This window comes from Silurus meridionalis, chromosome 18, assembly GCF_014805685.1.
Source record: "Silurus meridionalis isolate SWU-2019-XX chromosome 18, ASM1480568v1, whole genome shotgun sequence".
NCBI lineage: Eukaryota > Metazoa > Chordata > Actinopteri > Siluriformes > Siluridae > Silurus > Silurus meridionalis.
In genome coordinates this window covers 7,476,780-7,490,543 of record NC_060901.1, presented here as the reverse complement: position 1 = coordinate 7,490,543, position 13,764 = coordinate 7,476,780, and the positions used below count along the sequence as shown (strand labels likewise).

At 39.4% G+C, this 13,764-nt stretch overlaps 1 protein-coding gene across 1 annotated transcript in view; it reads left to right on the top strand.

Moving 5' to 3' along the window:
* Positions 1–88: 88 nt before the first annotated feature.
* sema3aa (sema domain, immunoglobulin domain (Ig), short basic domain, secreted, (semaphorin) 3Aa) overlaps positions 89–13,764 on the top strand; it is a 30,868-nt gene continuing 17,192 nt past the window's right edge. Inside the window, exons 1-3 of the mRNA XM_046873405.1 lie at positions 89–621; positions 10,452–10,612; positions 13,268–13,330. Coding sequence (XP_046729361.1) covers positions 510–621; positions 10,452–10,612; positions 13,268–13,330 — 336 coding nt within the window. The 5' untranslated portion in view covers positions 89–509. The remainder of the gene's footprint in view (positions 622–10,451; positions 10,613–13,267; positions 13,331–13,764) is intronic.

The window sequence follows — 13,764 nt, the reverse complement described above, 5'->3', positions numbered from 1 at the left end:
CCTTCAGCTGCGCTCCCTCCTTTCTCTCCTCCCCTCCCCTCCGCTCTTGTGGATGGTGTAGTTCTCTGCCTTTCCCTCTCAGTCTGCCCGTGCAGTGGACAGGATCAGAAGTGTGTGTTAGAGTGTGTGTGAGTGAGCGAGTGAGTGAGTGAGTGTGAAGCGTGGCTCTTGCAGGATCCATGACAAAGTCTTCGGTCCCTGGACACCGATTCACACTCAGCGCATTTCAGAACCAAAGAGGAATACACCTTCAACCCTAACACACCTCACACCCCCTTATCCTCCCTCCACCTTCCCAACCACATGGAGCCATGTGAGCTCCTGCCTGCCTCACTGGGAATTTGACTCGGATTGCCTCCTGCAGAGACGTTCACAGCTCTGGATCTGCCTCGGGGCGCAGAGAGAGGACAGGAGCCACTGCATAGATCTTCACCCAGGAAGGAAGTACTTGTCCCCAGGTGCTGTGGGCCAGGACCCCCCCGTGGGCTGGAGACCAGCGCTCCAGCACCATGGATTACCTGCTTGGGATTGTAGTCCTGCTGGGCTTGGCGGCTCTGCCCGGGAGAGTGGCCCTGCAGAACCCCAAGAAGAATGTTCCACGTCTGCGGCTCTCTTACAAGGGTGAGTTTTGGGTGAATGTTGCCTATTAGAACTTACAAACAAATTCAGACATATGTATGTATGTATGTATGTATGTATGTATGTATGTATCTATCTATCTATCTATCTATCTATCTATCTATCTATCTATCTATCTATCTATCTATCTATCTATCGACATCATTTTCTCTGCTTGCTGACTGTACAACTCAGCCATTCTGTATATTTTTACCTCTCTGATTTAACCAGCTCCACTCTGTCTCTCTACTCTTTCATTTCTGTCTATTTTCTCTCTGCCTGTCTCTCGCTCTCTCTCTCTCTCGCCCTCTCTCTTTCTCTTACTCTCTTTTGCTCTCTTGCTGGAGTATGATCGTCTATTCTCATTTCGCTCTGACAGATTGTTTCCATATGTTCCGGGAGGTCGCAGGGAAATTTAGCTGTATGCATTGGCCTGTGTTAGGATTTCTTCTCAGGTTTGAACTCTGTGCCCAGTCCCTTGTTTTATACCTGCCATGCATAACTAAATGATGTCTCCTGCTTGATCAGTTATCCAGTGCTTTGGCGTTAAATGGTTAAGTTTAGGCTTAAAAAAAACAAGTCACACAGATTCATGTGCCTACATGCACTGGTGTGGAAGTGCCCTCATACCCTCATAAGCTCTCATGCATCTCTGTTAATGCAGTGTAGTATGAGAAACCTGACATGAAAGGTAGCGGTGGAGAGGAACATTATTCTTGGGACAGAGCGCTATTTTGCATGGAGACTGTGGAGAACCCAAAAACTAGCACAACATCTTCTGTGTGCCAGCCCCTTTCATCTTGAATAGAAATAGGCACCAGCATTTTTGCCATATTTTTGGCCGTTTCTCTTTTATTGTCAGCTAGGCAGGCCGCTGCGGTTCTTTGTCCAGACACATGGCCAAAAGTATATGACTCGACATAGGGTGGCAATCTCTCTCTCTCTCTCTCTCTCTCTCTCTCTCTCTCTCTCTCTCTCTTTTTCTCGCTCTCTCTCTTGCGCTCTTTTTCTTTTCTTTTTCATTCTTAGTTATTTTTTAACAGATCACGTTAGAACGTATACTTCTTTCAGCACTGGTGTTGATTGTAAGGTTGGTGTGAAACCTAGATTGACTCCAGTATGAGCTATTAAAACACCCTCTCATTACTTTTATGGATAGCACAAGTTATTTTGATCCCCCGAGTCTGTCATCTGAAGTGCGCACGAAAATGTGATGGTGTGAGAAATCACACACATGCGTGCCGAGATTTTCACAGAGAGTACTAGTGAATATACAGAAAACTTTACTGTAGCAGACCTGGAATGTGGTCGGGATCTGCACTTCAGCATGTGTTTTTTTCCAGGGGAAAAAAATTGCTGTAAGGATTTAATATGAAAAAGGTGCATGTCCACCTGTAGCCAATAACATGTTTCTTAGAGCAGAATACCACTACTGGGATGGCCTAGGATTGTGGGAATATGTGTGCTTTCTAATGAACAAGAAAATAAAAATAAATAACCCTTGTCTGCTGCCTTACTTGTCATTCATCTTTGACATAACACAGGCGATGAATTTAATTGACAAATAACTTCACATGTTAGGAATCCAAAAGGACTATGTGGATGAGGGTGACATGCGAACACACACACACACACACACACACACACACGCTCAAATCAGTGGCGTGTTTGGAACAAAGATACCCAGTCTGTGAGAAAGTGGACAAGACAGAATGTGTCTGAATTAGAGTGAGAAAGAGAGAGAGAGAGAGAGAGAGAGAGAGAGAGAGAGAGAGAGAGAGAGAGAGAGAGAGAGAGAGAGAGAGAGAGAGAGAGCGAGAGAGAGAGAGAGAGAGAGACAGTGGATCGGATGTTTTTTTGGCGAGTGAGATGTGAAGGTAGAGCCAAGCTAAGATAATTAGACACCTGGCCACAGTGATAGAGTTATGTGTATTTGTATGTGTGTGTGTGTGTGTGTGTGTGTGTGTGTGTGTGTGTGTGTTATTGAGTGGTCCACAGGTGTTTGATGGCTCTTTTGATGCCTCAGAGAGTGACAGATCGGCATTCACACCCACACACTGTCTAAGTGCCAGTGAGAGAGACGGATGGAGGGATGGAGAGAGAAAGAGAGAGTGGCTTAATGAAAGGAGCCGGCAGACAGTAGTTGGCCAGACGAGGCTGGTCGTTAAGTGAAGTGTCATTCATTCGCACTCCCCCTGTGAATACAGCATAGTAATTAAGCCAAATAAATGTGCCGAGCCACTCTCGAGGGACACGCTCTTAAACAAGCGCGAGGAGAACACGCTCTCTCGGGAGGGCTGATCTATTTTTCTTCGCAGACACATACAAACTACGCAGATTTATCATGGCTTGTATCATCAGTGACAGCCAGTAACGGCAGTGCTCCCCAGGGGAAGGCCTGTCAAACAGTTTCTGAGATTGTGCTTGTTGAGCGATGGCCAGGTGATGGATACTCTCTTCTCTGTCTGCTGGCCCTGTAATTATCCCACCAGCCTTTTCTTTTTTTCCCTGTTCTTCCTGTTGACTGGGGCTGAAAATTGCTCCTGTCAACATTATTGTAGCATTGTTTCACACAATTGTGCATGGTGCACCTCTCGCACTCCTACATTAAAACCTCACCCTGGGGTTTGTGTTTTGGTACTTTGCACAGGTAAAAGGTTTTTCCCTTCCAACCTGTGTTGCCTTCACATAAGTAGAGCAGCTCCACTTGTATGCTCTTCTCTCCATAGCTGGCTCTCACTTAGTGCAAATGAAAACAGTGCCCCCTGCAGGCAGCAGCATGTGTGCACAGCCCAGTGAGACGGTTTATTTAACAGGGCAACCCCGTCGCCGAGGCCTGGCCAACTAGCATGCGCGGAGGAGTTTAAAGAGCTTGTGAAAGAACCTGATAATTACTCACTGTGAAGTAATTATGCAGAGCCTCCCATCTCATTACCCTGGCCAGCACCATCCTGGGATTGATTGGGATGGCGCTGGAACGATGAGCCTCTGTTAGTCATCAGAATTCAGCCAAAATCCTTTGAAATAGACACTGGGTGCAGTCTGGACATGGTCTGTGATATCAACTGCTCTCTTGTTGACAAAGGAAGTGCCGGATGGCACCAGCCCAGACTTTAGGGATGGAAGCGATTATACAAGGAGGCATTTGTGTTGTTCTCTATTTCTCCCAATTCTCTTTTGCTCTCTCACACACACTCTCTTTTCTGAACTGTTCACTCTGTCCCAGCCTTCACCACTAAACCACAGCAGTTAACAATATCAGTTCAGTCTGTCTTCCTTTCTAAGACTCTTGCTCATTTTATCTCAGTTGAAGTGTTTGTTTGTTCTACATTATCTGCATAATAGAAGAAAAGTCTCTCGATAGCCCACCATCCACTTTGTAATTCATAGTTCCACAAAAGGAATGTTGCTGCCTTACAGCTCCAGGGTCTTGGGTTTAATCCTGGGTTGGGTTACAGTCTTTGTGGAGTTTCTGCATCTCTGTGGGTTTCTTCCTACTGCCCAAAAACATACTGATAGGTAGACTACTGGTTTCACTGCAACCCTGACCTGTATAAAGAACTTTGTGAAGATGAATGAATGAATGAATTATAAGTTCACAATCCAACTATAGTGTACATATTAATTTTATTTAATAACTTAAATTGGTTTTCATCTACAAGCAAATCTTTGTTATATAAAGAAGTACAGGTATGTTTTGAATTTAAATTTTACCAATCATGGAAAGTTTGACAACCTTGAATGTGGCATCCTGTGAGCTTTGCATCTCAAACCCTTGCTCTTCCCTCACCCACTTAATTATTTTTGGTCTGACCTCCAGTTTTGCCATTTGTAGAAATATAGCATGCCGTTTTTGCCGAATGTTTTGAGTAGTTTTTCGAGACACCTTGATAATTCTGTTTCAAAATTTTCAACAATGCATTTGAAATTTTATTGCAATATTCTCCTTTCTTTTTTATTTAAAAGTAAAAAAATGTACCTCACCCCAACAAGTTCATCTAGTAAATCATTTTTCTTTAAAGACAACTGATGACTTGGCGAACAGGTGGGTTTGGTGAAGGAGGGACTTAAAAGAAAGACTGGTCAGGTTTTTTTTTACTGCAATCACAATTCACCTCAGGCAGACAGCAGGAAACTCTCAAATTACAAATGACTCCTTAGATTAAAAATGCAACCTTGTGCTTTCAGTTAGTTAGGTAGGTAGGTAGGTAGGTAGGTAGGTAGCTAGCTAGCTAGCTAGCTAGATAGATAGATAGATAGGCAGAGAGGCAGAGAGGCAGTCAGGCAGAGCTAATGATACTTCTCTTGGTTTAGGAAGTGGACTGGAGTTTATGTGTATGTGTTTTTTGCATTTGTGCAGAGCATTAGCATGCTCCTTTAAAGATCTCATCTTCGGTCTTGACCTTTTCATTGAACTGTGTGATGTTCAGTTCAAACGTATCAGCCCCTATTTGGCTTAATTATATAATTTGCTCCATAAGGCAGACATAGAGATGATATAGCTGGTAGTGTGTATTAGTATGTACACCTGTGTTTCATGTGTTGATGATCGGGTTACAGACTGGACATTGGGTGCAGTGTGGCAGGAAATAGTGCACCTGTCTGGGAATATCAATATCCATAGAAAAGCACTTTGGGAGTATTGAATGTCACAAGGCTTGTGTGTGTTTGTGTGAATATGTCCTAAGTAAGAAACTTTTAGCTTCATCTTAGTGAGAAAAACCTATGGCCTCTCTCTCATTCTTTTCCAAACACAGATTTTTCTTCCTGTAGCATCCATTGGTGATATTAATGATGTCCTGCACTCTCTCTCTCCATGAGTCAGTGTGTAATCTAGGACACTAGGGAGGAGAGTTAAGTTCTGTCTCAGCAGTGTCTGGCTACATGCTCTGTGGCCAGAGGCGTGCTTCGAGCAGTCTCTGCGGTTTCCCTGGCATGTCCAGGGCACATTCAGGAGTAATTAAACACTTCCACACTCTCTCCAAGCAGGAGCGCCTCGGGATAACATGCCAGTACTGTTTCACAGCCGTAAAGAGAGGCTGAGACAGAATTCTGTTCAGCAAGGAATTGAGGATTTTTAGACACACTAATGAAGGTGTATGCAAGCAGAGGAATGCATACACACATATAGACTAATTATTTTTGGTACAGCCTTTGGATCCACTGTTGATTTTGCCATAAATTAGTTTGGTGTCTTGTTTCAGAATCCAGCCACATTTGGAATTCTATACTTTTTGGATACATTGTATAGAACAATAGCTTTCTTGTGTGAAATGCAACATGTGAGTACATGAACGCTATGCACTACATGTGAAAAAAATGTGTGAGGGTGCGTTACCCCGTGCTATTCTCTAAAACTGTATAACAGAAGTAAAGTTATGTGAGTTAGTATTTTACCCAGAATCCATGGAGGCTGCACTCAACTGTATTTACCTCCAGGTAAATAGACCCTAAGCTTTACCTCACTGATTGCACTGTTGCCTCGAGTAATCTTTCCAAAGCCATAAATCACTCCAACTCGTACACAGTGCCTTTTGGGGGCTATCTGCTATGCTGATTATGTTTCCTATTGGTGTCATTGGGAATCGAATGACTCTGCGGGTGTCTGCTTCCGCTCAACTGCCTGTCCTGATCTGTCAATCAAATCACCCTCGTAGCCTAGCGTACAGCTTCGTTACCGAGGTTACTGACACAAACCTGCAGCCAGAGCATGATATACGAAGAGTGGTTTAAGCAAAAACAGGGTCTAAGCCAAGCCTAGTGAAGCAAAATGCAAGTTTTAGAGCGACAGTCAAACCAGCATGTTCAGCAAAGGTCCAAGTTTCCGAAAGCTTAGTGAACTCTGGCATTGAACAAACACTGAACAAAACCGCACCACACACTTTGCCTGCTGAGCGCTGGAGAGGATGTGAGTGAGCTGTCTGGCAGTGAGGCTGGGGCTAAAACCGGGTCAGGGGCTGACGCGTGGTTTGAAGTAGGCTATTGTTCTGACTTAAATAAATAGGTAGCGCCCAAAACCATCTGAAATACTGTTTTGCTTTTTATTCTTTTTTCATCTTTCTCTCTCTTTCTCATCAATGAATGGCCAGTGGCAGACTATTCAGACCTCAGACACAGAGGAGCCCAAAAACATACAGCACACAACTGCAAAATGGACTGTTTTGACTGAATGAAAATGTCCTACAATAATCGTGTGTGTAATAGCACTTGTCTGTTTTGTTCTTTCAAATATTAACAATATTAGTAAAATAATACAGTTGTAGGAAGTAGGAACCTTCTGTTTCAAGCTAAATGGATCAATGTTTCGATATTGTTGCAGTGGTAGAAATCATAACTAGCTATAAAGTTATTATTTTTATGATAACTTAATTACTATTGTTTTATGTTTAATGCACACCTTGCAAAAAAAAAAAACAAGTAGATCTAGAAATAAATAAATAAATATTATATATATATATATATATATATATATATATATATATATATATATATATACACAATGTATATACAATTTTAATTAATTAAAGTTTTTTAATGAATGAAAATGTGTTTTGTGTCGGTAAGTCTTTAGTGGTTACATTACAGCAAATTATGCTTCAGACTAATTGATTGGCTTTGCAGACTTTATTTACCCACTGTGACACCACGACCTTTTCAGAGAGCCATATAATTATTGACACAATTTCATGACATGCTATTTGTAAAAGTTATACAAGAGTCTGCTTGAAGCAGTTAATGGTGAGTAAACATGAAAGTAGGCTGTTATTTGCTGTGATTGCTAACAAAAAGTACCAGAATTTATAGCAAAAGCTGGCAGCTAAGTTGATCAGACACCAGATAATTTGTGGTTGATTGATTTGCATTGTGTTAATTTCCTTTTTTGGCTGAACAATTATTATCTTAAAATCATTTTATACCAATAAAGGTATATTCCAAAAGTGTCTGTGTGTGTGTGTGTGTGTGTGTGTGTGTGTGTGTGTGTGTGTGTGTGTGTGTGTGTGTGTGAGGCTATGTTTAATCACAACCCATTTACAGGCCATCTCTTGCGATGACCTTTTAGGAAAAAAATGCCTTCTTTCTGAAGTTCAAGCAGCAGTCACACTCTCACGCTCTTTAGGCTTAGAAACTCACGAAGCTGACAGATCTTGTGCCAGAAAGGTGTAAGGCAGATGATGGAAGGGAGGCAGAGGGAAGGAGAATAAGAAAAAGAGGACGCAATACACATTACATGTCTTAGTTAAATGAATAGTAATGAAAATGGCTGAGTTTGTAAAAAAAGAATAGAACAAGAAAAAATACATTGTTCATAAATACTCTACAATGCTTTTTTTATTTGTTGCCAGATCTAATGTGATTAATTAATCTTGAATTATCTGTCAAAACAAGGTCTTTCTCAAAAAACTGTTACTTTTTTCTCAGATCAGCGATAGTCATCTAATAGATAGATAGATAAATATAACATTGACATTGCACAGTATTAGTAATCATAATTGATCAGATTAACTTACATATTTATACCGATATATTCCAGAAAGATAGGAAAAGTATATTAGATTCTACTCAGATGTCTGGAGGCAGTTCCTGTTGCTAGTTTAAAATTGCATTTCATAATAAAGGCTGTGTGGTTTTTCTGAAAGAATTTAATTTAATAACAGTGTAGTTTAATAATTTGATAATGTCATGGTCCAGTGTGTTTGTGCTGTGTTATTTATAAATGTAAAAATATGGTTTAAATTTGAAGCTCAGTAATCAGAGTTCAGTTTGGACTTTTAATGATGATGTGATCAGTATTTAATCATCAGTTATTATTAACAGTCATAGTTAGCTAGTGGCTTTGCAGAAAAAAAAAGTAAGACTCAAAGTATTTACTTGTAGTTCTTAGTCGTAGGAGTAACATAAGTATTAAAGAAGATCTACTCCATCGTTCATGCTTAGTTCCTGGATAGTAACCTATGAATTATGGAATGATATTATAAAGCCTTCTGGCTATCCAAGGTCAAATCTTCCTGTAGACAGACATACAAGACTTGATGACTTCTAAACCAAGATGTAGGTCTATTAGGAAAATGTTCAAGGTAATCTATTTCATTTCAATCACACTAGAATAAAAAATGTATTAAACAGTATTTCTTTCACTCTTGAGCAACTGTTCATGTTTCTGATTTCATTCAATGAAGTTTTTTCTTCTTCCTCCTTTTGTTTTATTTTATTATTCCCTGTAATGTTTCTAATCCCTGTGTATGACACCATTTGAGTTTTATTTGGGAGATCATCATGGTTTCTATTTACTCAAGAACATTTAAACAAATGTTTGTTCAACTATGAGATGGATCATTTGGGGCCTGTACAAACCCATTCCAGCTCTGTAACCACACGAAATACATTTGGGATGTTTCTGTATTGTATGTACAACCCGCTTAATGGCTACTGCCACATATACCGTCTAGTCAAAAGGCTTATTCCAGCTTTTGTTCTGTGATGTACTCACAATTGTCCCACAGTCCCTATGGGAGCATTTACTTAACCGGTGATAGATGAGCTCTCACTTTCTCTCGCTCTCTCAATCTCGTTCAATCACTCTCTTCCTCTCTTTCCTTTTCTCCAAGCTCGCAGATGTCCAGAATCAAATGCAGATGGCTACTACAGCAGCACGTCGATCTGAGCTCTAGAGACTCACTGCAGGCTCTACGTGTCACTGATCATTATGATTCATAGACAGTCTGTGCTGAGCGCTGTCCAAGCATTGCAGAAATGTTCGTCTCTTTCGGAATAGGCAGAAATGCCAGGAACGGACCTAGTGGGGAATTTTTCACAGTCTGGCAATGATTACAGAGAGCCTGGCTTTCCTTAACTTCACCTCATTTACCTTTCCTGCACCTCATTCTCCACCTCTCTTGCTCTGCCTTTCTTTGTCTTTGTGCTTTGGTAACCTTAGTGTCTCTAAGAGTAAACCAGAGTGTAGTTTAGTTTCACTAAATTAACTTGTTCTTATTCAAATATGTACAAATTCCAATGATGTGGTCAGATTTAATTTAAATTTACGTGAAGAAAGTCTGAATATATATTTCTATAAAGTCTGTGCTATATATAGTGGACAGAACTACCAAACTTAGAAATGTTTCTCTTGTGAATGTAGTTTAGCTACAAGCAAAGTTTGGCAGTTTCAATCTGATCCCATTGCAACTGCAGAGGCATCACACACATTTGGCGGCTAGTGTCTGATTACAAAATATATTCAACTAAGCTCATGCCCATTTCCCTTCAGAGCAAAGCTTTTGATCAAAGTCTGACATTTACATTTAAGCCTGAAGAAATCATACTTAAGTAGCTAGGGTTTCAACGTCTTTTGGCTGATTGACTGAAACAAAGTAAAGTTAAAAAGTAAAAAAAAAGATAGATAGATAGATAGATAGATAGATAGATAGATAGATAGATAGATAGATAGATAGATAGATAGATAGATAGATAGATAGACTTAGAAAACTAGACAAGTACATTGTGAGGAAGTGACTGAAGCTTTCATTCATACAAGTCATTGTGCAACATTGTATGTTCACAGTTCAGGATCATTCTTCATCCATGTATTTGGTTTATAATAATAGGTAAGAGATTCAGACAATGGCATGCAGGGGCACATTTTGAGTCCTGCAATTTTTCCACAATGCCTTTAAGAATCAAAAATCTAATCACTAAAAAACTTTTAAAACTCACATAAAATAAGAAATGCTGAAGAAAGATGATGTGGATATAAAACTTCGGTCAAGTTATTAAAGAGTCAACGATATTGTCCATCAACTAATTTGTCTTTCTCTCTTTCTTTTTCTTCATCACAGAAATGTTGGATTCCAGTAATTTGGTGACTTTCTCTGGAATAACAAACAGTTCGGGTTATGATACATTTCTAATGGATGAGGAGCGAGGGAGGCTACTAGTAGGAGCAGAGGACCATATCTTCTCTTTAGACCTCGTCAACATTAACAGAGACCTCAAACAGGTAATAACCACACACATACACACAACCACAACCATACACACACACACACACACACACACACACAGAAAATGAGAATGAAAATGCTTCTTTGGCTTACCGCTGTTAAAATAATATTGTATAGTAAATAATAGTATTGGTATTGAATGATTTGGGTTTTACAATAAATTGCATTGCGTTCAAGCTAATGAGCATTTGGTATTCCAAAACCTCTGTGAAGAATGCTTAATTATATATTACTTCTGAAATCATCACTAGTCATGCAAAAGTTGTGTATACAACCTCATTTTTGTGCACTGGGATATCTTTATAATTGCCAAAGATTTGTACCACACCACCAAACTGGTATGGGTTCACCACTTTGTCTAGAGCAGCATAGTAATTCAAATACGAGTCTGTCATTTCATTGTAGCAAATCGTGACATTGGTAAAACCCAAAACAGGCAGGGAGAGTTCAGAAGAACTCACAATTTGAACTTTATGACATGTGTATTCAATCAGCCAAGACATGAATAGGGTCTAAAGTCCAGAATGTTTGCTCAAAAATTTCATAGATGATGTTTCATTTGGCAAAAAATTTTGAGCTGGTTATTACTACCCGGGTTCGATCCCTGGTCAGGGAACCAACCCCAGCCACCCTCAGTGCCGGTCCCAAGCCCGGATAAATGAGGAGGGTTGCGTTAGGAAGGGCATGCAGCGTAAAAACATGTGCCAAATTAAACATGCAGATCATAAATACAGATGATCCGCTGTGGCGACCCCTAACGGGAGAAGCCGAAATAAAAAAATTTTATTACTACTGTACAAATGTAAATCTAAATCAAATCTAAATCTTGCAGCTTTCTACTTTTTTTATATATAAAATAAAAACAAATGATTATTAATCAAACCGTATGCTTTCGGAAGTAACTATATTTAAACTATTTGCTAATATCTACTTTGAATATTAATTAATTATTTTTTTTAAGAACGTCATAATTTTTATCAATTTATAGTCAAATTAAATGGGGTGGAATGTCATGAAACAAGTTCCTGTTATTGCAATACTAATACTTACAATACAGGGGCTATAAATGGCCATTTCTTCACCAGCCTCTCTTTCTTGTTTCTCTTGAAGTTAATAAAGTTGTTCTAAATATTTTCAATGTGTAATGGTGTAGATTTTGGATTGTACAACACTTTCATTATATAAAAGTAGTTTAATTATTTTTTGCTAAAAAAAAAAGAAAACATCAGCCACCATTCAGGTTTTGGGAATATGGATATGAGGAAGAATGCTAGGTTGACTTAACTAACAGATTTGGTTTACAAAATGATACAATAGTCTTTAGGCAATATCCAGGTAAGTTCAAAAGAAAGGAGTAGGTAGACATTCATAGACGTCCATATCATGAGTTTAAACCCTGGATTACCACAGCTCTTTCTCTTGCTTATCAGTCCAGCTCCTTCTTTCTTTTGCTTATCAGTTCCATGTTTTTCCGCAGCCTCTTTTTTTTCAACTCCATCTGTACTCAGGGAGATCTGCATTCCATCATTCTCTTTCCTTCTTTCTTTTCCATCTCTTAGGGTTTTATTGATTAACTTTCTCACATTATTTTCTGTCTCTTTGTGTATTGAGAGTCTGTTAGTCTGCATTACAAGTCCATTAGTTGACTGAAATAGGTTTCAAGTAATTACTTTAGTGTTTAAACTAGTAGTGTACAGATGATCACCATGGCACGTTTGACCTTTCGTTGAACTGATTAATTTATAGAGCAAGGACGTACTGTAGCACTTGGAAATTCAAATATGTTGGATCTGTTTTTGTTGTATCCAAATGCTACCAGAAAAAAAACAGGCTAGTTCCACTTGATATATAAAGTACTTCATCATGCACTTCATCAGCATCATGACATGATGGATCCAGAGCTTAAAAACTGTGCTTGGTATTCACATCTAGGGCCAAATTAGCATAGTTGCTTCACCTACTAGCATGTTTTAGGGGATGCAAAGAAACCAAACAGTCGCCTTTAAGCATTCTATTAATTAATGTTCTAGTCAAAACCTTTACTGTTCTTCTCTCATAAAAATTCTTGTTTGTTGTAATTATATCTACATGACAGATACTGTAGAACTATGATGTTGACATTAGGGTTAAAAAAAATTTTTTTTTAGGAGTGTTCCAATTACCTTTTGACACAGTTGTTATTTTTTGCAATATTTTTAAAGAGCAAGCTGCATTTCACTGTCTCTTTCTTTATTACGTCATATTTTCGCAGGCCCAAATGACTATTACTTGCTTTTGTGTGAGCTAAAATTTAATGTTATGCATAAGCTGTGTTATGCATCCTTTCTCTTCATTTAATTATAGACTTCTGTAATGTCAGTATCCTTATTTATGTGAGAAAATAATTACGCTTGAGGATAAAAGATCTTGTTAATGTACGTGATAAATTATCACGGTTTTTGTATGTGTGTTTGTGTGTTTATTATCTGCACTCCTGAGATTTGTTCATTGGTACATCCCACTGGATCTTTTTAATTTATTTGCCACAGATGGTGGCAGCAGAAGGTGGCAGATAACTAATCTTAATTTTTTACAGCCTGCATCATGTAGTAGTCAGTCATTTGCAGTTCTTTGTGTTAGTGGTTTACATATTCACATGCTCTGTCTTGCAGATTGCCTGGCCAGCCACACCTTCAAAACGAGACGAGTGCAAGTGGGCAGGAAAAGACCTCGGAGTAAGTAGCTGTGTGGTGTATACAACAGAAAAACCGCAGGCAGGCGTACAGTATGTAGAGCCTGTGATTTACCCCGATGACATCACTGTGTATTAACGTTGTATTTACTGTATGTGTAAGTTCCCGGTTGGTACCTGATATGCATTTGACACAAGAATGTCAAGAATGGGAATTCTTGCTGTCTTTGTTGTGTGTCTGCTCTGTCGGTCCTGCCGGACGTTTATTTACCCAGAGTGCCGTGTTTGGCAGCCAAGCCAGAACGCTTGGGGCCTACCCTTGATCACTGACAGTTTATTTACTCAACCAGCAAATCGAGCATTCTCTTGCTTTCTGTTTGTGTGTGTGTCCATTTGTGTGTATGTGTGTGGGTGTACATGTGTGTGTGTTCATGTGTAGTGTGTAGTATCTAATGCCAATTTCACGCATGGGTTCCT